Source organism: Papaver somniferum, chromosome 6, assembly GCF_003573695.1.
Source record: "Papaver somniferum cultivar HN1 chromosome 6, ASM357369v1, whole genome shotgun sequence".
In the NCBI taxonomy this organism is placed as follows: domain Eukaryota; kingdom Viridiplantae; phylum Streptophyta; class Magnoliopsida; order Ranunculales; family Papaveraceae; genus Papaver; species Papaver somniferum.
In genome coordinates, this window is record NC_039363.1 from 118,876,869 (window position 1) to 118,904,771 (window position 27,903).

Sequence of the window (27,903 nt, forward strand, 5' to 3'; positions counted from 1 at the left end):
CTGTTTTCTCATCGAATTATGGAAGCTTTGGAACTTGAAAATTCATTGGCAGCCGGAATTTTCTGATATTCAGTTTGGAATGAGCTCATGTGGATCGATGCAACCTGTCCATCCTTTCTTCTCTGGAATGCTTTTTCGACATTACTCTCTCGATCATCTTGAAAAGGCGAGAATCTGTTATTGCGTTTACGTCGCCATCTGAGGAACTGTCCTCTTGCTCATAGTTTGGGTCCTCTGGAATATGAGCATTAGATCTCATTCTTTTCCTTTGGTGTCCAGCGGACTCTCTTCAAGCTCTGCCTTTCTCCGAACGAGCATAGTAATCGTGCGAAAATTCTCTCTCATCGTGCCGATATCGAACCTCATCTTCATCATTCCTGAGACGTTTTGAACGGGTGGTAACTCTAGCCGTACTCTGCTGAGTTGTAGTTAGTCGTGCTCGGGTTTCTGTTCTCCGGGATCGTACACGCCTTCGTCTAGGAAGATCTCTAGTGACTAACAGATTTCTTTCTGGTCTTTCAAAATCGATCCCTTCTCTGTTTTGGTCTGCATCTCTCGGGCTAACTCGACTTCCAAGGCACGCCCATACAGATCTACCCTTATGGTTGTTCAGATTTCCAGTCCTTGGTCGAGACTGGTTCTCTCATTCTAATCTCAAGAGAGCATTCTGTTTCTCTACCTCGTTCATCTGATAGCGCAACAATTCTTCCTATGTACTAGGAGTCACTGTTCGTCCATCTCGCAGGTCATGTCGATTGTTATTCCTTCTTGACGGGCTGCCGAATACATGCCCTCTGCTTACTCAATCTCGTGGGTTTTCTCAATCAGGCATGGAGTCAACATCCATTCCTTCATCTGCGATCATTGAGTTTTTTTCGACTCTCCGATTATTCAGATATGGGGTTCTGTTACGAACACGATCTCGATCACGACCACGATCTGGGATTCTGTCACGAACACGACCCTGTCTATTTCCGGTGGGTACTGCCGGTGCTGACTGAACCTCAATCTCGTGCCTTTCAGATTCTTGTCTCCAGTGTTGTCGAGGATTGCTAGCAGAATCAACCCTTCGGGCAGTTTGTTTGACTACTTCCATAACTTGATTTGGGAAAAATACAATCTCTTTTCTCGAGTCCCCTTGGTCGGCACCAATGTTTGTAAGGTAAAATAGTTTCACCTCCAAACACGAATCTGATGGTGATTTCTTGATGATCAAACCGTTGCCTTTCTCTCCACGGGAACAATGTTGGGGGGTACCTGCAAAAAACCCTACGATGCTTAAGTTAGCTAGAGTTTTTCACAGGGTTTGTGTAGAGAAAATTTCTTAACATTTAGGGTTGTAAACTATCCATTTATATGTTGCAAATTTCCGTTTTCGAGGCAGGCATGAATTGCAATAACTGGCCCTACATGCCTCCTGACATAAATTGCAATAACTGGCCCTGCATGCCTCCTGTAATAACTGGTCTTGCATGCCTCCTGTAATAACTGGTCTTGCATGTCTCCTGTAATGTTCCAGAACATTCCCTGTTTCCATAAACTTCCTCTAGGGTTATGGAACTAAGCCAACAGAAAAGTGTAAGAGACAAAACCCAAGAAATAGATGTAATGGGTTTAGGCCCACACAGCAAGGTGGAGAAATCCGCAAGCCAAATAAGGACGGGCTGAAATATCAGTGAGCCAATGGCTAAACTCTGATGGACTCAGCGAGCCGGCTCGGTTCAACTATGTGGGCGTAAAAATCCGCTAGTGTACAAGATCGAGGTGGAAATAACCCACATGTATTGAAGTTTTATGTGCCGCGAAGCGTAGTATCACCCACAAACTGCCAGACGGAATTTTACAGCCGCCGGAAAGGTCGCCGGCCAAGGGCAGCGGAGGAGGCCGCCGGGCTTGGTGACGCGGTTTGCTGACGTCACTGTACAGTTGTCTGTTGAACTTACCTTTGTGCTGAAGCGTCATATTCCGATTGGTTCACTCTGCTGATGTGGCAATGTTGACGTGGCACCTCCTTGCCTTGACTTGGATATTTGCCCATGGGCTTCTATGTATAGTGCTTGTGAGGCCTAGTTAGCCATATTTGGGTAATAAGATGAGAATATTAAGCCCATTTTAGTGTAAAATATTAGGGTACAAACATCAGCTAAGGGAATCAAGTGCGTAGAATCTGGCGTGGTTCTTGAGGCGTAAGGAACGCAACTGTACCTTGATCAATGTGAGATTGATTAGGGCTCAACTACATTCCAGTCTGAAGTTAACTTGGAGTAGGCTAGTGTCTGTAACGGCTTAATACAGTGTGGTGTTCAAATCTGGACTAGGTCCCGGGGTTTTTCTGCATTTGCGGTTTCCTCGTTAACAAAACTTCTGGTCTGTGTTATTTCATTTCCGCATTATATTTTACTATATAATTGAAATATCACAGGTTGTGCGTTGAATCGACCAATTGGTAAATCCAACCTTTGGTTGTTTATTGAAATTGATCCTTGAACATTGGTCTTTGGTACCGTTCAAGTTATTTCTCTTATATTCAATCAGGCTCGCAAATTCCTATTTGTTTGATTGCGGATTGAATTGAGAAATTGAGGTATAACTCTTTGATATACTTTTTCTTAAGATTGAGTCTGACTGTCTAGTTGATTCTCTTGAATGTATATTGGAGTTAGTCCATATAGATTGGTAAGCGAAATATTGGGTGAGGTTGTTAGACCCCCATTTTTTCAATTGGTATCAGAGCAGGCAAACACGTTTAAGACATCATAAGTATGTGTTTGTAGCCATCTGAATTTATGGACAGAAGTGCTATCTCAATAAACGTACCACCAGTCTTTGATGGCTCGAATTACATATGGTGGAAAATTGCGATGCGCGCTTCTTCAAGCGCGTGATTTTAAATCATGGGTTTACATTGTTAATGGCTATATTCCTCCGGTTGTTACAATAGGCACTGTAACTGTTCCAAAGGATATTGGTGATTATGATGCTACCGAGATTCTTGCTGCAAAGCAAAATTCTGACGAGTTGAATGCTATCATCCATGACATTACCCCAGATCTTCAGCACCATATGACTACGTGCACTCGGTCTAAATATGCTTGGGATATCTTAGAAACCGTATTTGAAGGGAATACCTGTGAAAAAGAAGCTAGGCTTCAAAACTTAAATTCTGATTGGGAAAACCTTCGTATGGCGTATGAAGATTCATTTGATGCGTTTAATTACAAAGTGACTTAAATTGTTAATGCATCTTTTGCATTGGGTAAGACTATTCCTGAAAAGGCCATTGTGGTGAAAATTCTCAGATCACTGCCATCCAGATACAATTCAAAGAAACACGCTATCGTTGAAGGAAATAACCTTGATGTGCTTTCCATAAATACTCTTGTTGGAAGTTAAATATCTTTGATCATGAGCATATATCCAAATATGGAAAGGATATTGCTTTCAAAGCACAAAAGAACACTAAATTACTTGATAAAAGTAAAAGTGTTGGCACCTCTGAAGATGATCTTTCTGAGACTGATTCTTCATATCAAGACCTTGACAAGTCAGTCTCATTGATCACGAGACAGTTTAAAGATCTTCTTTTGAAGAAAAGTAAACGGTTCACTAGAGATAAACCTAAGTCATCCGTTAAACCTCATAATCGTGTTCCTCCCATAAACAGGGATACTGACGATACTGATGATGAGGATATGCCACGGTGCTTCAAGTGTAAAGGTTTTGGTCATTTTGCAAATGAGTGTCCAAATCGTAGAAAGTACACTGGAAACAAAGGTCTTGATGCAACTCTTGATGAAGTGTATGACCATTATGATTCTATGAAGACGAAAAATCAAATGTTGCACTCTTCTGTGAAAATGCTGATTTTGATAATTGTAGCAATACGTTCATCAATCTCGATATTCTTCCAAAAGAAACTTCAACCATCTTGAAGGATAAAATGGATTTCTCTTTGCCCACTGGAAATTATTTGTCTGTTTTTACAGGTTCCACCATGTGTCTAGCAGCCTGCACAGCTGTGATGTATGAACCTTCCTCCAGTTTGACATGTTCTTATTGTACTCTCAAAGGTCATGAGTTATCAAAATGTTTCAAGTACAAACATAAGATAAGATATGTCAACAAACTTTAACAAAGAGAAAATCGATTAGCTAACAAGCTCAAACTTGTTCAGAAAACGACTGAGGTATGTAATCTTATCTCCTCTCCAAAGAAGTTAATTTCCGAAGATGTGTCTATACCATTAGGAAAATTTTTTCGATCTAAACAGTTTGGGAAATAGAGAACTAGGAATTCCATTCAAGAAAGGTATGGTGGACAGATCATTGTTCACCCCAGCACAACGTAATTGTGTTGGTTAAGTGTCTTGTCTCACGTGCCTGGTTTAAAAGAGACAAGAGTTGGCACTTCACAGGCTTTGAAAATAAAATAAAAAAGAGGTTTATTCTTTTGTTTTTGATTTGTTTTCACTTTTTTGGAATTCTTCCATCTTTTCTTATCTAATTGATTTTGAAAGGATTTTACTCTGTTATACCAATAAAAAAGAGGGGTATTATAGATAATTCTGCCTTATTTAGGGTATGAATTATCAGACGTGAATCCTTTTAGTGTATAAAGGTTCTGTAACCCTACATTCCTTCTTCCTTCTCTAAGAAACTCTTTTATCACAAGTTTGCTTGTTGAGCTTGTTCTGTGAATTCCCTTCACGAATCCATATTGTTATGGGAATTCCAAGCATCATGACTTCTGATGGAAAAGATGTTAATATGATTGTTAAGCCATCAATCATGAAGGAAAAATACAATTCTCCTTTACACTCAAATCTGAAAAGGAAAAGGAGGAATGTGAGAAAACCAAGGGTCGTCCCTTCAAATCTTCAGAAATTTTCGGGTGTTCTTGAAGAATTGGAGGAATTAAGAAAGGAATTGCAGCAAATAAAGGTTTTTTTTGTTTAGGACTCTTGAAATTCAGAAGGCCCTGGTTCGGCATCAGTCAAGAAGATTTGTTGATATTAACTCCTATCTTCATGAACCTTATGTTCCAATGGCTGTTGACGACAAGGAGTTCGGGGATGATAAAGAATTTTTCAAAGGTCTTAACGTCTAGGAAACTTCTTATGAGAATTTATTCTTGTGTTTTAAGAAGGATAACTAGGGCTTAGAATAACAATTGGTATGAGTACACATAGTTATTTCCAACGATTTTCATCTTGCAATGTTTTTAGATTTATTTATTTAAATTCTAAAGTTTATTTGGAAGATGATTTTGCAGTATTAATCTTTATGGTTTTATATATTGCAACTTGTTATGGGATATGTGTTTGCGTCCGTGAACTATGATTTTCCCATACATGGTCAAAAGTTAAGTCTTTCATATGTCTTTATGCAAATATTGATAAAAGATTGAATGAACTTTTGACAAACAAAAGTTAAGCCTATTATGTCTTTATGCAAATATTGACGGAAGATAGGATGAACTTTTGTTTACAAAGATTAAGTCTATTATATGTCTCTATGCAAATAGTGATGAAAAATAGAATGAATCTTTATATATTCCGCAGTATTGGTCTTTCCCTGATCCACATCTTTGTGTAAATACTGTGCGACTCCGTAAGTTTTCTTATGTGATCATTTCTGATTAAATTAATCATGGGTTCTCTTGTTGTTAATTTAACTGAGTATTTTGGATACAAAATTCATGTTTCATGAGATTTGTTAATGTCCAAAGAAATCCTTCTTTTCTTGTAAAAGCAAGGCCGCTCTTGTTGTTCCTTTTGGAATGACATTTTATGGGAGAGAGTTCTTAATTGAACTTATGCTTAATTTGCCAAATCTTTGTGGGGAGTGCGGATTTGGAATATTATAGGGGTTATCTTGTATCCTTATAAACTTCTTGATGAATACATTTAGTTTCGGATATATGATTTCTTCTCTTTTGGTCATGAAGTATCTCTATGAAAATTTCATTAGGATCCCACTAATTTTCGTACCTTTGCCAATTTTATTGACAAAAAGGGGGAAAATTAATGTGTAGTTCACACTACAAATACATATCGTTTATAGATCATTATGTAAGGGGGAGTGGTTTTCATGTGAGATGAAGTATTGACTAAGGGGGAGTGATACATATCACCATAGTATTGTTGTCGAAGTTGTGATACAATTGAACTTTGATGTTGTGTAATAATACTATGACATTGTATAACAATGATTGAGAGTTGTTGTTTTCTCATTGTTATAGCTGTGGATCTTCAACAACGATGATGCTGAGTTGAACACATTTTGAATCATTGGAGTACTTGGAAGTGACGAAGATTTCGAGTACTATTGAAGAACCAAGAAGATCGAGCATTTGGATGAGAAGCTACAAAGTTTATTTATTTTGTATTCCATATGTATTGATAGTTTTGTCACTAAAATTGACAAAGGGGGGGGGGGGGGGGGGGATTGTTAGAGCACTGCTCGGTCGAACTCGCAAGCGTTGCTATCTCAAGCTTATTTGTCAAGTTTAGTTGCCAATACTATGAGTCTTGATTTCTAGTCTACTTATAGCTAAGTATCGGATTAGGCTAGTAAGTGTAGTTGAGCCTTAAACTCCACGGCGTCCATCGAATGAAGACGAAGAACTACTCAAGGGAACTTGTGGAACTTCATCAACAAAAGGTATGTGGAGACTTGAACTTATCTATCACTCAAAAGTTTATCTATTCTATCTCCTATTTTGAGACAAAAGTCGTATTGCTATATAAACTTCAATCATACTATTTCGAGCTGAGTTTAACTCACTTATCTATTTCTCGAAATATGTGTTGGTAAGCTTTCGCTTTAACCAAGTTCATCTTTACTCTTGACAAAAGTCATATTGATTATTTCAATAACTTGAAAATCACTTTGATGCTAATAGTTTGTGGATAACAACTATTGTCATCCTCTAAGAAAGTTTCAATGATTTAAATGAGAGTTTAGAATAAGTAACCATGGTTGGATATAAACATAGTGTGTATTCACATTTGTGTAAAATCCAAAATCGGGAACCTAAGTATGCGTACCCGTACGCGTACTGATTGGTTGTTGGAAGTCCGGAACCTAGGTATGCGTACCCGTATGCGTACTGGCGGAAGTTTGGGTTCAGTGAATTTATGCTGGAGTTTGGAAGTGTGAATTGGTATGCGTACTCGTACGCGTACTAGCGTAACCAAACTCGGTCCGACTACTTAGGTATGCGTACCCGTTTGCATACTTAAGTAGGTTACTTTCTAAAATCTGTTTATTCATGAACTAAAACATTTATATAATAAGGAATGCAATCTTTTGCAAACCGTGGCTATGATGTTCATGAATTGATTTGAGTGAATCAAAATTGATTTTGCTTCAATTGTGTCTTGTATACTTCTATGAGATCTAAGCAATTGAACAACTCTCTAACTAGTTTCAGTTGAGTCATTTGAACTAGTTATGATAAAGATGAATCAGGTTGATATGAAAGTGCTCATATGGCTAACCATTAGTTAACTATTGTTGAACCGACTAAATGTACACATTTAGGTACGGTTACTCAAACCTAAATGAAGGTACATTTCATTTGTGTATAACAAGCTAAGTTCGATCTAATGGTTGAAAGATATTAGCTTGAATCTAATCAGGTTTTCATCTAACGGTGAATATTGAATGCTTTGTTATCAAGGTAACTTAGATTGTAAAACCTGATTTGAAATCTATATGAAGGAGAACCCTAGAAACTGGGAAACCTAAACCCCACACCTCCTGTGTGATACTAGTTGCACAAGGTAGAGCCGATTCTCCTTTAACCTTAGGTTTTTCACGAAACCTTGTAGGTTAACGACTTAAAGAGTTCATTGGGATTGTGAAGCCAGACCCAACTATTTTCTCTGTAGTTGCGTGTTCTGATCTTGCTGTTTTCTATTATGATTGAGTACTATCTTCTTTAAGATTTGCTCGAGATTTTATCTCCGATAGGGAAGGTTCAAAAGTAGTCACAAACACCTTCGCCTCGTCGTTTGTGATTCCACGATATCTTATTTCGTTAATCGATTAAGATTATTGTGAGGTGATTGATAATACTAGGCTGTTTTTCGGGAATATAAGTCTGGTTTATCAATTGGTTCATGTTCACCTTGATTTATCAAAAGACGGAACAAAAACTCGTAGGTATTTCTGTGGGAGACAGATTTATCTATTCAATAGACTTTTCTGTGTGATACAGATTTATTTATCAAGTCTTCGACTTTGGATCGTAGCAACTCTTAGTTGTGAGTGAGATCAGCTAAGGGAATCAAGTGCATAGAATCCGGCGTGGTTCTTGAGGCGTAAGGAACGCAACTATACCTTGATCATTGTGAGAATGATTAGGGCTCAACTACATTCCAGTCTGAAGTTAACTTGGAGTAGGCTAGTGTCTGTAGCGTCTTAATACAGTGTGGTGTTCAAATTAGGACTAGGTCTCGGGGTTTTTTTGCATTTGCGGTTTCCTCGTTAACCAATCTTGTGTCTGTGTTATTTCATTTCCGCATTATATTTTGTTATATAATTGAAATATCACAGGTTGTGCGTTGAATCGACCAATTGGTAAATCAACCTTTGGTTGTTTATTGAAATTGATCCTTGAACATTGGTCTTTGGTACCGTTCAAGTTATTTCTCTTATATTAAATCAGGCTCGCAAATTCCTATTTGTTTGATTGCGGATTGAATTGAGAAATTGAGATATAACTCTTTGATATACTTTTTCTTAAGATTGAGTCTGACTGTCTAGTTGATTCTCTTGAATGTATATTGGAGTTAGTCCATACAGATTGCTAAGCGAAATATTGGGTAAGGTTGTTAGATCCCCGTTTTTTCACATACTCCCATTTTCTCTTTGCCTTAATAATTGTGCAAACTACAAATAACTCAATTAATTTGGGACAAAGGGAGTATTATTTCATAATTTTAGCGAAATTATTAATTTGGCACGTTGTTCGCGACTCGGGAACGACTAAAAATATTATTTATGAGAGTTTATTAAATAATCAATTGAGTATCTAATAAACTCAATCGATTATCTAGGTATTGTTATTCAAAAAGGTGTTGAAACTCAGCTTGTTGTTAGGCTTCCGACCAATTTTTTACCAGATGATAATGTTTCTAAGTTGTAAATTGTAATCTTTCTTACATAATTATACTCCCTCCGTTTTGGAAAAGTGTTGTCGTCACTTTTTCAATTTGGGTATTAATTATTAATAGAGTTTCTACTTGTATAATTGCAACCTAAAATGCACCACCGCCTACCGAATCAGTAATCACCGATCGAATAAAATCCACCTCCTTCGTCACACCTTCAGCCACTATCTCCAATCTGTACCCGACTATAATTTCCTCTTTCTTCAATCACATCCCCGCTTGAATCAAATCTCAAAACCAAAAATCAGAAAAACGGAGATGACAAAATCCACAGCACCAGAAGGTCAAACCTTAGAGTATTTACCATCTGTACTTTTAGCTTCAATAATGACCAAATTAGATGTCTCTTCGATCTGTTCTGTTGCTTCTACTTGTAAAACTTTTAATGCTTGTGCTTCTCAAATCCTTTCGTTTCTCCCTAATTTCCATCTCATTGTAAGTATAACCTCTTTACTCTGTTCCTCTAATCATGTCAAATCTAGTTTTTTTTTTCTTCTTTTAATTTATATTAACTGTTATTTACATGATTTTTGTTTTCAGGATATAGCACCTCCAATGAAGCAGTTGACTCCTTTATTGCCTACAAATCCTTACTTGAAAAGTATTAGAGTTGACTGTAAACGACTTGATGATAAGGCTATTGATTGCTTACTGAAACCTTCTTTGGAGGAGCTTTATCTGTATAACTGTGAAGATTTCAGCGGAAAATTGCTTTCCAGGATTGGATTTCAGTGCAGCAATCTTAAGTTTGTTTCTTAACACTACTGATCTCTTGTTAAATTTCATATTTATTACTTTCTATTTTCAAATATGATATATCTGATGGAATGATGCTCATAAACTATACATGCATTAACATTCAGACTTCAGGGTGTCAACTGTTTAGAATAGCTGATTATGGAAACTTCAAATTATGAAGTGTTGGATCCTATACTTGGAAATAGGTGACTAAGTTAATGTGTACACATGTTTTGTTTCGTAGTTAAATCAGAGTAAGGATGATACTAAATTTAACAGCCAGAAGCAAATGTAAAGTAGATGGTTACTGCTTTAAGCATGTATAGCTAAATTGATAATTCACTCACTTCGAATTTCGAAACTTGAAACTTGAGATGTGAGTTAACATGATATACAACACATGGGTGAAATATCAAAAATGCCTTGTGAGAATCTTTACTAGTTAAAGGTTTTATCCTCTGTCTTTGTCGGGCGGCTTACATCTTTTATTGAAATAGACATATATTCATGAACTTATAACAAATTTGAGTTCTTGGATTTGATCTTGTTTCATTGAGACTAAGATGGAATGATGATGATAAAACATTGTGTTGCCCGACTCCCAAGCTAAGAAGTGTTTTATTTTTTATTTTTTATGTGAATATGGAGGAATGACAATCACTAGGAAACTTGACATTTGAGTTAACAGGATGGATGGCGTTTGTATATAGTGTATTTTCATGAGTCTGCCTATTTTTTCTGCACTTAGTTGTAGGGCCGTATCTTTTATTCACTGTATCTACATGATCGTTAACCAGAGCATCAGTTTAGTTTGAAATTTGATTTTTTTTTTTTTTTGGGTGCTTTGCACTTCAGGTCTCTCTACTTGGGTTTAGTGGCTGAGAAAAGAGGGCGAAGTATCTGGGTTTCTGATCTGGAGGAATTACTCTGTGGTTGTTCAGTATTAGAAGTAAGTTTGTCTTTCATCAGTACTTTATAAAATTTAATTCATTGTAAGGTACTATTTGCAGTGTTTGGGTGATTTTACATTCGTCTCACGTAGTTCCATATGTTTTGTAATCTGCTTCTAGGCTCCACCTGGTCGTAAATGCCTGCACTAATGATGCTAGAAAGAATTCAATTTTCTTGTCTTAGCCTTACGCTGTTCTTGAAATAACCAAATATGTGTATATATGTCTTAGTGTAGAGCCATTTTCTTATGGGCCTCTCGAAAAAAAATTACTCAGAATAGGTAGATAGTAAATTGTGTTTGCCAAAATGGTGTTGTAAGCACCTGGATGTTCTGATAACATCCTCTGGTATTTTCGTGATACCTACTCAGTACTCTGTAGGTCACCGCAAAAAGTAGGGGTACAAGGTTATCTCTTAAACACTGTGATTGAATTGTCTAGGATCTTGTAAACATTGTTCTGCTGTATAAGTTGACTGATGCTTATTATTTCTTTTACCATTGTAGTCACTGAGCCTGATGTTTGATATCTCGATGTTTCTGCCGGATCATTCTGCTCTAGCATGGACACTTGCTTCGCCAAATCTTGTAAATCTTGAGATTGGTGAGATCTCTTCAATTCTGATGAGTGAAATACTTAACCCCACTGCAGAACGTCAGCAGCAGCTGCTCCCATCTGAGATGCAGACACCCATGCTGCCCAACATCCAAAAGCTGTGCATTACAGTAGATTATGTTACAGATACTTTAGTTGGTACGATTAGTGAATGTCTGCTAAATTTAACTCATCTGGATCTTCAAGATGCCCCTGTCATAGAGCCAAATTCCTCGTTTGACCTCAGCAACTCTGGTCTTCAACGAATTAACCAGCATGGGAGATTAAAGCATCTCTCCTTGGTCCGGAGTCAACAATATCTCCGCACCTACTTCAGGCGAGTCAATGACCTTGGTATTCTCTACATGGCAGATAAGTGCTTGAATATGGAAAGCATCTCTCTTGGTGGTTTCTGTCGTGTTACAGATTCAGGTTTCAGGGCAATATTGCACTCATGTGCAAACCTTCAAAAATTGAGGATCTCCCGTGGAGCCCAGTTAACAGATTTGGTTTTCCATGACATATCTGCAACCTCTCTCTCTCTTACGAATGTTAGCTTGAGATGGTGCAATCTCTTAACCGACCATGCAGTCGTGTGCTTAGCATACAACATGGATCTCAATGTTCTAGACTTGAGAGAATGTCGACACCTAGGTGACGAATCGCTGAAAGCAATTAGTGTTCTTCTTAAGTTGAAGACGTTGCTGTTAGATGACTCTGATATTACTGATACAGGATTGTCGTACTTGGGAGAGGGAGTACTGAGTTCGTTAACCTCTCTGTCTGTTAGAGGTTGCAAGAAACTTACGCACAAGTGTATTTCTTCTATATTTGAGGGCTCTTCTGTTCGATCATTGCAGAACTTAGACCTCTCCTATCTTCCTAATTTCTCGGACAACGGGATTCTGTTACTTGCTAAAACTAGGGCGCGGATCATTGAATTACGTATGCGGGGGTGTCCGCTCATCGGCGACTCTTCGGTGATGGCATTGGCTTCGATGCAAGTTGAGGATGGTTGGTGGCACGGGAGTAGCTTGAGGTTGATGGATCTTTATGAATGCAGGGGAATTACACAACTCTCATTTCGATGGTTTAAGAAGCCCTACTTCCCGAGGTTGAGATGGTTTGGAGTGACAGGTAGTATAAACGCAGTTATGGTGGAAGCTCTAAAAAGGAGTCGGCCGTTGTTGCACATTGCTTGTCGCGGTGAGGAATTGGGAATAGGTCACTGGGATAGCTCAGAGGGTTTGTACAGGCATGATCGTGAAGAAGTAGATGAACTTGAACAATGGCTGCTTGAAGGTGAGAATGGGACTGATTATGGAACCGATTTTGAAAATGAAGATGGTGAGGGTGGGATGGATGAGGATTACGAGGGTGAAGGTGGTCTGGAAATTGCAGTTGAGATTAATAATGGTGATGATGAAATGGTGGAATTGTTGTAAGTTATATCTTCTCTTGTAGCATTGTTTTAAACATTTTAAACCCTTTATTATGGCCTATGGCTTTATGCCTGACATTATTTTAACTTTTGTTTGTAGAAACTCTGAAACCCATTTGTTTCAAAACAGATATCTCAAAAAAAAAAAAAAAAACTTCTGTTCCTAGTTGTTAATTTGTGTGCTTCTAATCTTAGCTTTTAAGTAAGAGAGAATTAGCTTATCTGAAAATACACGATTTATTGTTTTCCCATATTCAAATCTTTCTATATGTGTTGTTCCTTATCGGGTAAATTGAGTTTTTGGTTATGGATTGGTTAACAGACTTTTTACATGATTGGTTCTCCAAAAAACTAGACCCTTATCTAGATTTTGAGCCCCAATTTGCTTCTAGGCACCCACCCACAGGATAGCTTCTTTCATCTCATTGCCAAGCACTCGGCTTGTCCTGCATCTTATCCTCCGTAGAATTGTCTGCCTCTGATGCCCCTCCTGCAAAATCATTTTGAGTCACGAATGGTTAGCCCAATACCAATAGTACTCCTAAACTTTGTTGTCTTTTAAGTCCAACGCTACAGAAAAGCTTTAGTAGGTGTTGTTAAAACATCGTTTCGCACTTGGCAATGCATGTTTTAATTTGAAGGCTAAATTTTCCTTCCAAGTGGGCTTGCTTATCGTAGCGTTCCTTTAGACTGTCGTGCTCGTGCATTAAGAAAGAATCAAACATTTTTTGCGATTGATGTAGAGGCGTCGGTGGGGTGTCATTGGATTTGGATCCGTCTTCTATTCAAATAAGCAGCATATTATGTGTTGATGCACTCGGGATAATCTCAAGCATATCCATTTAGGCTGTCTTAGACTTTATAATACATTAACTTGACCAAACCATGGTCCATGCTTAATAACCAATTAACAACTCCTACTCACAAAAAAAATCTTTAGCCAACATCTATGCTCAAAAACCCTCTATCAAATTCCAGTCATTCGACGATAGATAATTGGATCATCGTCAAGACATCACCGATCACATTTTGAGTATACTTGGGTAAGATTACAGCTTCACAAGTCCGACAGCCGGATTTCCTTGAGCTACCGTTAAACATATTACTTTTGACATTTCAGGAATCCGAATGACTTGCAAAGGTAGGATATTGGAACTGGTTTGTTCCACATTGTTTATTAGTATTTTGACCGGCCGTTTTCTGGTGTATTATGGTCCATTAGTTATCTTATTAGTTTAATTAATCCTTTGTGCTTATAGATATCATATATAGAATAATAATGAGAATATGCCCACATTAACCACTGTTTACTTCATAAATAATCATCACTTGATATATAAGGTTTAACTAGAAAAGTTGTCGACAGACATTAAAAAATATCAACTTGACTGTCACAAGTTTCAACCACTTTTTGAACTGGTAAATTTCCATTTCGAGGTCATGAGAAATCTAATGACCCCCCCTGTCTTATGACTCTTTATCTTGCAGTTAATTTTTTATTTTCGTTCCACTTTGAAACAACTAGCTGGACTGGTTGGATCCAATTTTAGTCAATTTGGTATTTCCTAGTTATCGAGTTCCGCACTCCATCTCCATGAGACCTCGGATTCAACGGCTTTTGATATATGTATAGTACTACCGGGTCCTTAATTGTCGTACGACGACTGTTCTTAGGCAGCAATTAGCGGGTTTAAAGCAAGAAGATAAGGGAGGATTAACGTGACATGTTGTGAGGCTCACGATCCTTGTGTGCTTATCGAGACTCGGTGTTTGCTTGCATTTAGCATAAGTGTTGGCGGCAAATTTCCTTGTAGTTAATTAAGTTTCAAGAGCCAACTTAAGAAGTTTTGAGCAGACCATTGCATTGCAATTTCCTAAGCGTTTTCCTTGCAAAAGGCCATTTGACAAGTTGTGTTTTAATTTCATAGATAGATAGATTATGTTCACGGCCACATGCATCCTGTCGAAGTGTCGATACAATAGCTTAAACAAAGGCATTAACAAATACTAGTACTCTCTAATCTGTTAGTGGTTTCAATTCATTGACCGGAACACATTTCCATTGTATTTTTCAAGACAAAACCGACGTGTTCACAGCACATCTTCTAGCTAAAACCATTCCGTATGTCTTAGCACAAACCATTACGTAATACCAGTCTACGTAAGCCACGTGTTCACGGTACTAGTGAACTCGTACGAGATTACGAATTGTTCATTTCTGTGGTCCGATTAAATTTGATAAATTTATATTTCTGGTCGGGCGAGACTTGCACGTCCAGATAGAGTAATATCATCGACAGATAAGCTCATGATGTGCATCTTGAACTTGACACAAATTAGAGTCGGATTCAAACTGTTCTGGCATTTTGTCACATTTCATTTTAACGTCTAAAGAGCGAAGAAGAAAAAAGATACAGACAGAGTCTACGTATAATATTGGTTCTTTTAGTTGTAGGGGAGGTTCACTACTATGTCTGTTAATGGAATATGCTACTATATCCCATGAGAATATACACTTTGCCAATGTGGTAGTTGACTTCATTACAATCAAAGTCCATAATACCAGGTTCTTTCCCATGAATGTAAGCCGACTTTTGTAACTTTTGTAGTTATGGTAGTTGACTTCTTTACCATAAAAGTCAACTACCATGTTCTTATTTCCCAGCTCTACCCATAAAAGCGAGAGAATATGCCCCGTCCAAAAATTGTTGCACGTCCCAACTTGATATAAAGTCGTACAAAATCGTGGAATCTTCGGATATACAGCATCACCTCACTTGTTATGTACCTAAAATCCAAGCTTGCTTCTCTAAAGGGGTTGTCTGATCAGTAAGTCCACGTCGAGGATGAGGTTTTGAAAGCCTCCGTGAAGAAAACCAAATGTCCTTTAATTTGTTTCATGTAACATGTAAATCTTATCTTGCTAATAACACAACAAAAAACTAAACAAATGACGCTTGCAATTTGTTAATCGTTTACTTGAAAGTTCGGAACGCATGTTTACTCCATTATGCGGCCAAATTCATGGGTAGACTTGAATGGTAGGTATACCTTATGAATCGTGATGATGTGAATGCCCAACATTCACCACGTTTTTAGTTTATATTCTTAAAATAAGGCATAGCTTGCATCAGCTGATTGATTAAAACTTAATAATTCATTTTTTTTTTAATTCAAGTAAACATTATAGTTCAATACACTGAAGTCATACCAATTGTTTTGAATCTTTTTGGTTTCTTTGAATTTTTTTAGTTTTGTAATTCTAGTGGGAGGCACAGGTTATTATGAGGATGGTCGATATTCGAATTTTCCTTCTGGAAAAGAAAAAATAATTCCACATTGCTTGCATGTCAGTAAAGAATAATGCCATCCTTCCAAAGATGCCGGAATTTCAATTCATTTGTTTATACCTAGGTCTTCTAGCCAACTCAAATGAAGCATATACTTGGGCATCTATTCACATTAATGAGATAGAGAAAGTTGTATCCTTAATTCTAATGGAGTTTGTAACACCATGCATATTTTGGAGAAGTGTTGGAGAAGTTTCCAACTGCGGGGAGGTGTTTTAAGTTTTGCCAAGATAAAATAGGTGTTTTAAAACTTTGCCCGCCTATTAATAGGTGCTTTAAATTTTGTCTGAATAAATACTAACAGACGTCCATAATTAAATTCTCCCTACTGAGATGCAAGAATTAAGGTTTTTTTTAAATATATCCCGTGGTTTTATTAACTACAAGAATAAGAATAATGAGAGACTAATTAGAATTAGATGAAGTATAATTTAATTTGGATCTAAAAAAAATTAAGGTTTATATTTTGATTTTGGGGAAGAAGCAGGATTATTAGTTAAAAAATCAAGATTTATTTGGTAACTTTGGTTTTTCGTTTTAACTTAAACTTTTTGGTCTATAGTTAATAAAAACATGAGCTATGTTTAAGAAAAGCCAAAATTAATCAGGGATAAAAAAAAAATTCAAACATCTCTTGATATTTGAATTTATGCGAGAATTATGTGCAACATCCTTACATGAAAGTTTTCTGTTGCGATTTAACCTAAATAAACTCTAACTCTAGATTTAATCAGGACATAGAAATTCTAATGATTGAAGATGATGATGGCGTGGGTGACTTCATTTCTGATAATAAACTGTCGAATTTTTCCACGGTAATCACTGAGAAAAACTGAAACGAGGCAGTTACATGTCCCCTTCAGAATGAGATGATGGAGGTAGATGAAGTTTACAATCCTATTGCTTCCGTGGATAATTTTGTTTTCAATGGATCATAGAATTTTAAATTGGAACATGAGTGTCTTATTCAACATTCTACCTGAAAAATGAATGCTACCTAATCCGTCACCAACTTTTCCGTTCATGAACCTATCAAACATTCCTTGGATATTCTTTATTCAGATTGTAATCAACAAGGATGATTAATATACTTATTTTCTTTCAAAAATAACTTATAATGCACACATAAAAAATAAAAAAAAAAAGCAACCACACCAAGATTTTCTTAACGAGAAAGCTACATTTTGTACGAAAATCCGAGACCTAGTTCAGACTAAACACATACTAATAAAAGTTGTTGCACCTCTTGCCTACTATCAGACTTCAAATAAGATGTAACATAGACAGAGTGTCCCGTCAAAATTGCTCCATTTTAGTTGTATTCAAGCACATGTGAAACTCTTAGCAGAATGCCAATTTTATTTAGAAAGTGATTTTGTGAATCTTCTAGCAAAACGGTAGTTCTCTTTAGAAGATGCTCCGTACTCCTTCCTGAAGACTAGTGCAACCCTGTCTCCAACAAGAAACCTACTTGATGTAACATCATAATACCAGTTGTTTGTATACTTTCCATTAGCATCATTTTCACCAGGCATACTCCTTTCATCAAAAGACAGAGTAGCATTAAAATCACCTCTAATTAGTCATGGATTATCAACCAAAAGTCTCATGTCTTTTAGATCTTCCCAAAATTAGTTGTATTATCTCACATCAGAAGCCCTACATACTGAAGCGAATAACCACATAAAAAATTGTCAACAACATTCCTAAACTTGATTGAAACAGAACAAGCATCAATCAAATATCATCCATAACAAGAACAATACCCCTATTTCACATAGCAATAACCCCGCCAGAGGAACCAATAGAAGAATACACTTATTACTTCCCCATAAAGACCGGGGAAGAGTATCATCAATAATTTCTCTTTTGGATTCTTGATTAGTACATAAAGTAATATTTTTCTCTGAATTTTATTATGAATTGCAATTGCCTTAATGTTAAAGCACTGCTCGGTTGGCCGCACAAGTGTTGGTATATCAAGCTTGTTGTCAATGTTAGATGTTCAAAACTATTTTTTGATCTAAGTTACTAAAGTCAGTCTTAGACTACGATCAGATCTAGGTTGCCAATTATCATAATTCACTGAATGCCTTGCAGATTGAAGACTGGAGATCACACTGAGAAATCAACAAGAATTTATAAATATTGGTAGTGAAGACTGACTATCCTATTTGACTCATTATTTTACACTTATCCTTTTTTCTGAGACAATGTTGTTAGCTTTAGTAATTGATGATGTACAAAGAAAAAGTTTCAAGTTCATGCTTGTTCTTGACTATTTTCTAGACTAGGATTCATACAATGGAATTTCAAAGGACTTATGGCATTTGAGGTCGAAATCAACTCCAATTGTTGAACATATTTTGCTTGTGAATGAATCTTCTAAAACTCCAAGCTACAATTGAGTTCGCGAACTGTGCAAAACTTGGCATTTTCTGTTGACTCCAATGTACTTGAGTTCTCAAACCAGTTTGAGGAGTTTATAAAATGCGCAATTCTTGGGATTTTCTGTTGGCAATTTGTACTTAAGTTCTCAAACCATTATTTGCAGTCCGCGAGTTGTGCAATTTTGGGTATATTTTTTTGTTGAGATATTAAAATAATTTGAGTTCTCGAACCATGTCAAAGTTGGGGATTTCTGTCAATTTCAAATTTCTTGATATTCATGGACCATATTGGATATATCATGAATTTCGGTGCTCGGTCCTTATTGACAAATCTTGTGAGCAATTTCTTCTTTGTACAATGCAAACTTCTCGCATGCTTATGGTTTCCACTCTTGGTACCATATTATTGTGAGTAAGTTATTTCTTTTCCTAATCAAGTATAAGTTAAATTTAGAAGTACTTTTATCTGGAAAGCACTTGGTTAAGAATTGACACAGCTTTTATCAAAGGAAAGAACTCTATTGCTAGAAAGTTACAACAAAGGAAACAAGATTATCTGAGACAAGAGTACAAACTGTTCTAAGCACTATGAGATTACTTGGGATTAAATTAACTTGTGAAGTTACAACTAGTTCATGATCTTACTTAGGAATACAAGTAATAGTTTCTTGAACTTTAAGCAACCAGCATTTAGTTTCATTATTTTTACAAAAAGAGGACTCTTGGAAACAAGGATTCTCGATCCTTGTATGTTGTGCACCTTTGTTGTTGCAAAAAGTCATTTTCCTAAACCTAGGTTTCCTCAAAATACAATAAAATTATAACTTTAGGTCTTTACTTGGGATTCGTGAAGCACCAGTCATAGTATCTTTTTACTTGATATATCTTTGTTATCTGGTATCTTATCTTGATTATCATAGTTATTTTCTATTACAAGGTATGTCTCTTCTGATAAACGACCATTCAAGAACCATGAAGTGTATAAGATTTAAATACACAACAAGTTCCTCATCTCAGACCTTATAAGTTCCACTAGATTATGACCTAATCTTGTACTTAGATAGGTCATGTGAGGTAGACTCAACTAGGTACTTCTATAAATTTTGAACCCTAATTGTTGGGGATTTATTTGCTAACTTTTTTTTCTTAGAGTTTCCTGAAAAAAGATTACCAATACCTTGATTATAAATTTTTGAATGAAACAACTGGTATTATGACGTTAATGGATATTTTGCATATAAGCATGTTGCATGCCTAAAAAATATAAAAATTTCCCCTAGACAATAGAATCTACATGTTTTTGGAAATATACATAACCATATTAAGACCTTGCAAGGTCAGATATATGATGCCCAACAGAATAACATGCCTAGAGATAAGATAATTGGCTTGAAGATAGCCTGAAACACCGGTATAAATTCCAACAAGACTATTATCTGCAAAGACCAAAAGAAGATTTACATTCTTTTAATGACCTGAACACCAAGTATTTACATGATAAAGTAAAGTTTAGGTAGAATAGAACTCAAATTGATTGTATTCAGAATGGCCGAGGGATTTAGTTAACAGATAGAAATATGATTGCCTCTGAATTACTTGATCATTTTGCTAAAATTAGTAGATCTAATAAACCTCCTGATGCTACTGAGTATATTGAGGTCTTGATTCCTTGTAAAACTGATGTCAGAAATGCCTTTTTGATTCATATACTTAATGATGAAGAGATCAAAAATATTGTTTGGCATATGCAACCATAGACCTTACCAAGTCCAGATGGTTACTGGTTTCTACCAGAAGAAGTGAGATGTAGTGGGAACTGATACAATCAAAATGGTGAAAGCTTTTCCAGCTCCAGTCACCTATAAAACAAATGAACCATGGTTTTATTTCTATAATACCTAATATTAGTTCACCTAAGACCCTTGCTGGTTGTAGGACGATTAGTTTGAGTAATGTGAGTTATAAAATTATTTCTAAATAGTTGACTAGAAGATTCAAAATTGTTTTGAACAAATGGTTAGTCCCTGTCAAGATGCCTTTCTTTCTTCAAGGAAAATGACAGATTATATTGTTATTTTCATGAGGTTGTGGATGCTATAAAGAAAAAACAGTCTAAATACGGGGACGTCATGGTCCTCAAACTATAAATGTCGAAAGATTTCGACAGAATTGAGTATACTTTATTAATTGCAATTCTTAGACAACTAGGTTTCCACGAGCATTTGGTGTACCATGATAGAACAGTGTGTGACTATTGTTTTGGCCTTAATTTCTTAATGGATCACTGGGTGAGGAATTCTTCCTTACAAGGGATTTCAGACACGGAGATCCCTTGTCATCTTATGTTTTATCATTTCTAAGGATTTTTTGTCTAAAGTGTTAGTAAAGTCTGAGTTAAAAGGTAATATTCAGGGTATTATCGTTACTAAAATTGCTCCTTTTGTTAGTCATTTTTTTTTTTTGCAGATTTTGCTTGGTGTTTACTAAGGCAAATATGAAATGTGCTAGGAGTTTGAATATGATTTTGTAACAATTTAAAAAAAAATTCAGTTCAATCTATAAATTTTGGTAAATCTAGGGTATGATTTTGATAAATGATCGAGTGCAGGCGGAGGTGTTTAAAAGGCAGGCGCAACAATCTATTGCTAATTGGTTCAGAGTGACAAGCAAACAAAATGTTAATTTGTTAAGTACTATTCAGAATAGAAATGTTGAATGAAAATTTCCAGAGAGAAGTTTCACAAAAATAAATTTTGATGCTTCACTTCTGAAAGAAATTGAAGTTATGCGTGGTGGGCTGATAGCTTTTAATGATGCAGGGACATGTAAGGGAGCCACTTGCATTCAAGGAATAACACAAGATGAAGAACAAGTGGAAGTCTTGGAAGCTTTTGAGGAAATCAAGAAGGAACAAAGAATTGGAGGGAACAAGCTACACTTGGAAGAGGATAGCATAAATGTAGTAACGCTTATTAATTGCAGCGCCATAAATGGACGAATAAAAAATGTTATTAATGACTGTAAGTTTTTTCTAAAAAGAAATTTGTTTCTTGGATATGTACCCATGTTCCAAGGGAGCTAAATGGAATTGCCGATTATCTAGCTAAAAACTCTAAAAGTAGGAATAGTAGTGAGTCGTGGTGTGGTAATTTTTTACCTAATAGGTTGATTTCTCGTATAAGAGAAAAACAATATATAGTTTCTGTTTAAGTTAATAAATCTATAATAGTGGGTTTGACAAAAGATAAAGGAAACAATTCCATGGAAAGTGATTCCACTGAATCAGTTTCCTGGGAGAGGCAAGGAAATACTTTCCACGGAATTAAGTTTAAAACATACTTTAGATCATGCTTTTTATAATTTCTTGGAAACATATCTTTGATCAAACAACGGAAAACACGTTATTTTCATAGAAATATGGCTAATTTTATAAAATTAACTCCTATCAGACAACCTGGTCTTTTTTAGTTAAAAAAAAGGCTTCCTGAAAGAAAAAAAAAGTTTCCTAAAATTTGTTTGGCCTTAAATTTATTTCGTGTGACATGTAAATCTTAAGGGAAATTCCTATGGTAATATACAAATTAAATTTTTTGTTGAGCCAGGTGGATGGTGTTTATGGGTAAAAACTGTTTCTGCTAGTTTTGGTAAATATGGGTGTGTGGATGAGAAATAAATCTAAACCCTAAACAAATGAACTGCACGAGAGTGCTTTAGATTAGGGAGATCAATCTGTACAATCCTGGCCTAAACCAAGAAATGGTTGTTCCAGTCTTGCTCCAATCACAAAATCAAGGAGAAGGATTGGTCTTGGGAGGGCAACAAAGAAGGTTTTGAGATCAGAATGGTTAACTCTGAAGTTGTGGCTATTTTATGACTTGTATCAGAATTTGGAACTGGCTTGCGGAATGTAAGCTATCAGTTCTTTGGTGTTTTCTGGATCCTGTGTTGTTATTAACCAAAACTTGTTGCAGTTTGGTTGAAATAGGTAGAACCTATTTATACAAGTCATATTGAACGCACCCTGATCTCGTAGAAAGTGGGAATGATTGAGTAATGGAAAAGTGGGGTCGTGTGTAAATGCCAGAAAACCACGTTCCTACTATGAAGGAGACGGGTTAGTTTACACCCACTACTTTTTGCTGCCACTAACTGCCCTGCTTTCCGACACTTTTTTATAATGGGCGTGTTGCACGCCGCATGCTGTAAACCGCCAGACCAATAACCTGATGAGTATCCCCCAGTTTTTGACATGTTTGATATCTCGAGTGTTTTCATGGAAAACGTGTAGCAGATTGCTATGTGTGGCAAGTCAAAGTCAAGAGACTTGCCACATGAGAATAGCATGTGGCGCTATTAAGCTTGTCTTGGATGGTCACCTAAGACTTGCCACAGGCCCATCAATTTTGTGGCGAATTTGGACGACTGAGATTGTAACTCATGAGAAAGGGTAGCCATTGATTATGGCCACATTTTGTTGGCACCAAATAATAGCACAGTGGCGTGATTGGTACATGCCAATGGCGTAGTGACATATTTAGCGCATGCCAGTGGAAAAATGGCATGGTTGGCATAATTAGCGCAGGCCCGCGGCACGGTGGTGCAATTATCGCCTGGCGTAGCCATGGCCGCTAGATTTTGGCATATTGGTGTTAGACCCAAATATGGCTTGGCAACATTAGTTCTAGTTGCCACATCAATCCCAATGCTCTGGGTAGCATGATTTGGCTTGGTTGGCGTAGCAACTTTGCCTAAATTAGGGTTTGGCATGCCGAAACCCTAATTAGTGCGTGTGGCATGCGGCCGCGGCATGGTGACGCTTTTTGTGCAAACGACGTCATATTCATGCCAAAGGAACTATAGTAAGGCCATAATGTGGAAACGGCCACATGAGCAAGATTTGATATGAGTGGTTATGATATGGCGCTACTCCTAGGGTTTCCTGGGACCCGCATGGCTCGTGGCATGTTGTGGGGGCCAAAGTGGCGTGATTTGAGCCACAACTTCAAATTAGAGTTTTGGTTAATGCGCCTAAAGAAGAGTTGTGCTTCTGACTAGAAAACCCTAATTTAAGCACATCATGGCGTTGGCCACGAACAGGAGGTAGGTTAGCAGGTAGGGCGTTATTTACGGCACGTTGGCATATTTTGGCATGCTGCCACAAAGTGGCATGCTTGGTGTTGCGGAGTGGCATGTTGGCGCGGTTTTGGAAAGCTAATTGTCTTTGTGGCCATCTGGCTCAGTTTTCCCCATTTTTTAACACTGTGGCAAGTTTAGAGCAACCTGATTGGTTAATATAAGAGGGGCCGTCCAAGCATGGGCGTGGCCACACTTCTAGTGTGTGTGTGGCGGATTTAAAGCGACCTGATTGGTCGATGGGAAATAGGGCCGACAAGTATGGGCCCAGCCAACGTGTGGCGAGTTTAAGGCGACCTGATTGGTCGACGGGGAAATAAGGCCTTCCAGGCAACATGGGGCGTGACCAATTGAAAATGGCTTCGGCTGGCCTAACGCATGGCCACACCTCCCTTTAGTACTGATCCTATTCCGCGGCTCCTTTTTATTTCTTGTTTTCTTATTTTGGGTAGGATTTTGCACCTACTAATCCATGGCGGATTAATTGCTTAGTTCACGTAAGCTTAATTTTGACCAACGGGGTATAATATATTGCGCAAGGCGCAAAACCCTAATTTCTGCAAATTAATCAGGGTAATATTTGAATCTTGTGAATTATCACAAAATTGAATGTGTGGACACAAAGTTCTTTAAGTTTATTGCCAGAGAGCCGTATGCTTTCTAATTGAGTACTTTTATGCAAGGACCTTAACCTCAATACTTGGATATCCGTGCTACTCTAATGCAAGTGAACACAAATTGTCATGTCATATCAATATTAAGGGTTCGGCCGGGGAACATAGCACAGAAAGTATTCAAAGAAACTTACAATACAGGCAAGGCAAGGTGCCGAAATTTAAAGAATATCTGTGATTGTTGCTACATGCACCATTCTGGATAAATTTTATGGGGAAATATTGAGTTGCTCAATAAATGTGCCACTGGCGAGGTTGAAGACTCATCAATTTTACATGGCTTCGTTTCTTTGCAGAGTGACGGCATATTAAATGCAAGGTTTACAATTTTAACCCTGAACTAAAAAACCACCATCAACATTAAGTCCCATGTTTAGCTCGTAACAGTGGCATTGTTGCGGGGTAAGCATGAGATGGTGACAAACAAGGGTGAAACCAAGAAGGAAAAATATGCGGAGATTGCTATGGAAAATTTGACTGACCTTGGCGAGAGGCACTAATGGTCTATGGTCCTTGCACTAGCGGCTTGGAGCGTTGGCGTACTCCTGGCTCGGCTACGGTGCTGGTGACATGAAGTGTGGTGCTGGTTTGACCACAGAACTATGCATCACGGAGTATTAGCGTTAGCTCTGCCGTAGAGCTTTGCGTCCTAGAGCGTTGGCTCTGATTTGGGCATGACTGAATCCAAAGCGGATTCCTTTCCCTACCCAAACTCCCAAGGCGTCGTGCATATATAAAGGGCGTCGCACATACTTTTAGCCTTGCTTAGTTGGCTTTGCTTTTTCGGTAGCGAGCTACTTTCCGTCGGCAGCCCAGGCGAGTCAATCATCCCAGATAGATAAGTATTTAATCAGCTGATATCCCGTATCTAGAGCCTTTTTTTCAGGTTTCATTAGTTTGTGTAATATAAAAGAGCACTTCGATCTTTTCTTTTCATATCGATCACCACAGGATTGGGTTCATCCCCTTTTAGGTATTGTTTCATATCTTCTTGCAGTTTTTCTTTTGTCTCCTTTCATCACGCAGGTCATTGATGTAGACATAATGTTTTCCTGCAGTATATGATGGGAACTCCTGATGGTTATTCTTCCAATTCTTCGGAGAAAAGTTTTGAAGTTGACAAACCCAGGGTTTCTGCGTCTGAAGAGGTATTAAACAAAATAGATACTTTGTTCCGTGAGGCCGGTCGGATTATACAAGGTATGCCTCTCGCTCATCTACGCATTGTTCGAGGGCGTGCTCAAGCTTTCATGGCTTCGGTTGACATGGAGGAAACGTGGAGACGTGATGAAGCGTCCCAGCGTGTTGAAATGTCTCAGTATGATGAAGCGTCCCAGCGTGTTGAGACGTCTCAGCATCCCAGTGCCAGGGCTGAAAGGTTCGTCGCCCAACTGAAACGACGAAGGTTCGAGCCTAAGAAACCTCCAGGTGGAAACAAGTTTAATTAACCTGTTAGTAACGGTATCGTAATCCTTGATTCTTATGTTGACGAACCGGAGTATCCTCGAGAGGCTGTTGGAGCAGTTTCTGAGATGCATGCCGGCGCGGCCCACGAGAAAGAGACTGAAATGGCTTCTGGAGAGGATTATGAAACTACTGCTGAAGAGGATGCTGAGGCAGTCGCTGGAAAGGATGTTGAGGCAGTCGTTGGAGAGAATGCTGGGGCAGCCGCTGGAGAGGGCTTTGGAGAGGGCGTCGAAACTGATGCTGAAACGACTTCTGGAGGGGATGCCTGCTGCCGGAGAGGGTGCTGGAGAAGGCACATGAGAGAACTCTAGTGGAGGCGTCGCTGAACTTGGTGTTGATATTTGACTACTAGTCTTCTCTTTTCATTATTTACTTTCGTAGAAAAACAATCTTTTCGTAGCTTGTAGATTTTTTTGATACTTCATTTTTTTTTGTTCATGTGACTGGATCCATCCTTCACCGAGTAATATTCTTTCATTCATGTTGCTTTGATAATTTCATATCTTTAATTGGATGAATGAATAAAATCTCCGAAAGAATTCCAAAACCTCTTTTTGCGAAAAACAAGTTCTTCAATTCTTCTAGAGCGATTCAATGGATGGAAAGTCAAAATGCATAAATAGCGTAGTAACAATGCTAGCTGGCGCATCACATCCCGTTCGGCTACTTCCACAATAACGCCTCCGCATGTCGTTGGCAACCATAACTCAAAACAAGGGAAACAATATAAATAGTTAGGGTTTGACCAACCTTATACCGGATTTTCCCTTGTAAATTACACAGGATGTCTGTGGCATGCCGCCTGGGTATGTAGAAGTGTGAGCTGACACAAGCTGGGAAACACGTAGCGAGAAGTAGAGAAACCTCGTCAGGCGAAAGTTGAAGCCAGATGTTCGTATGCCGCCACTTGTTGATCTTCTTCCTTGCATATTCCCTTCTTCAGTACTTTTTGAATAAGATATTTCTTGTAGGGTTTGATTTTTTCTGGTTTCGAATTGATGGGTAATGGCTTTGTGAGGGTTTGGATTTACTTGGTGATTTTTCCTTTGAGATTCAGGAAAACTTATTTTTTGAAAGAAAGATACTTTTAATTAAAATTGAAACCCTAATTATGAATACAAGCAGTGCAATCATTTTGGAGGAATTACAAATATTGCATGAAAATGAAAATTGCTGAAGGAAATACTAAGAAGAATTTTGAGGCAAGAGGTGGCGTGACCTTTTATACTTTGAAGGGCTTGAGCCACCGGGCATGTATTACTACGCATTCTAACTTGTTCGTGTTCATGAGCTTGCAGTAGCCTCCCAACTTCTGCTACTAGGTATGGTTCGTCTGTGGAGTCGGACGAAGGAGGCTGAGCGGCAAATTTCACTACTATGTCTCCAACTTGGAATGGGTTTTGATGTTGCGTCGCTATTTGATTATTGGATCCATTATTGTTGACTAAGGCAGCTTCCAAACTTTTGATGAAACACTTGAAGGGGCCGGCACCCCATTCACACCTTCCAATGACGCCGGTGTTTATAATTGGATCTAGTCCCCAGGCTTGGGCGGGAGGAGAAGTGACTGGTTGCAGAAAGGGTTGTTCAATGAGACTTACTTGTGTCTGAAATTTGCGTATGTATGTCGATGGGATTTCTCCAGGAAGCTGGGTTACATTAGAAAGTTGTATATACGGCAGCATGTAGTCCTCAGGGTCATACGGCTTGTTGGAAATTCTTTCAGGTATGGACACCGGCAGAGGACATACTCCTATTTTTGCTTTATTGTTATGCACCCATGAGCACCCCAGAATCATGTCATAATTTGGGTATTTTTTGACAATATGGAATTTTCCGTGTGTTAAAGCATTTACCACCTTGATTTCAAGATTGATGTAGCCGTAAGCGTTCATTTATTCTCCTTCCGGGTTTTGACCACAATTGGGGAGTGAGTAGCCTCTTGCTTTGAATCCCTCGTAGATCTCAAAGTCTCGACAGTAACAATG

General features: G+C 37.8%; 1 protein-coding gene across 1 annotated transcript; it reads left to right on the plus strand.

Annotated features, from left to right (window-relative positions):
- Nucleotides 1-9,259: 9,259 nt before the first annotated feature.
- On the plus strand, nt 9,260-13,069 carry LOC113289040 (F-box/LRR-repeat protein 10-like). Its single transcript, XM_026538199.1, has 4 exons — nt 9,260-9,613; nt 9,719-9,924; nt 10,772-10,865; nt 11,373-13,069. The coding sequence occupies exons 1-4, from the start codon at nt 9,437-9,439 to the stop codon at nt 12,903-12,905; spliced, it is 2,010 nt and encodes a 669-aa protein (XP_026393984.1). The 5' UTR covers nt 9,260-9,436; the 3' UTR covers nt 12,906-13,069.
- Nucleotides 13,070-27,903: the final 14,834 nt, after the last annotated feature.

Bases quoted from the DNA above. Each gene is read 5' to 3' on its own strand.
- LOC113289040 (XM_026538199.1), top strand. From the start codon at position 9,437: ATGACAAAATCCACAGCACCAGAAGGTCAAACCTTAGAGTATTTACCA. The intron at 9,614-9,718 runs GTAAGTATAACC...TTTTGTTTTCAG, and splicing joins TCCCTAATTTCCATCTCATT to GATATAGCACCTCCAATGAA. The intron at 10,866-11,372 runs GTAAGTTTGTCT...TTACCATTGTAG, and splicing joins GTGGTTGTTCAGTATTAGAA to TCACTGAGCCTGATGTTTGA.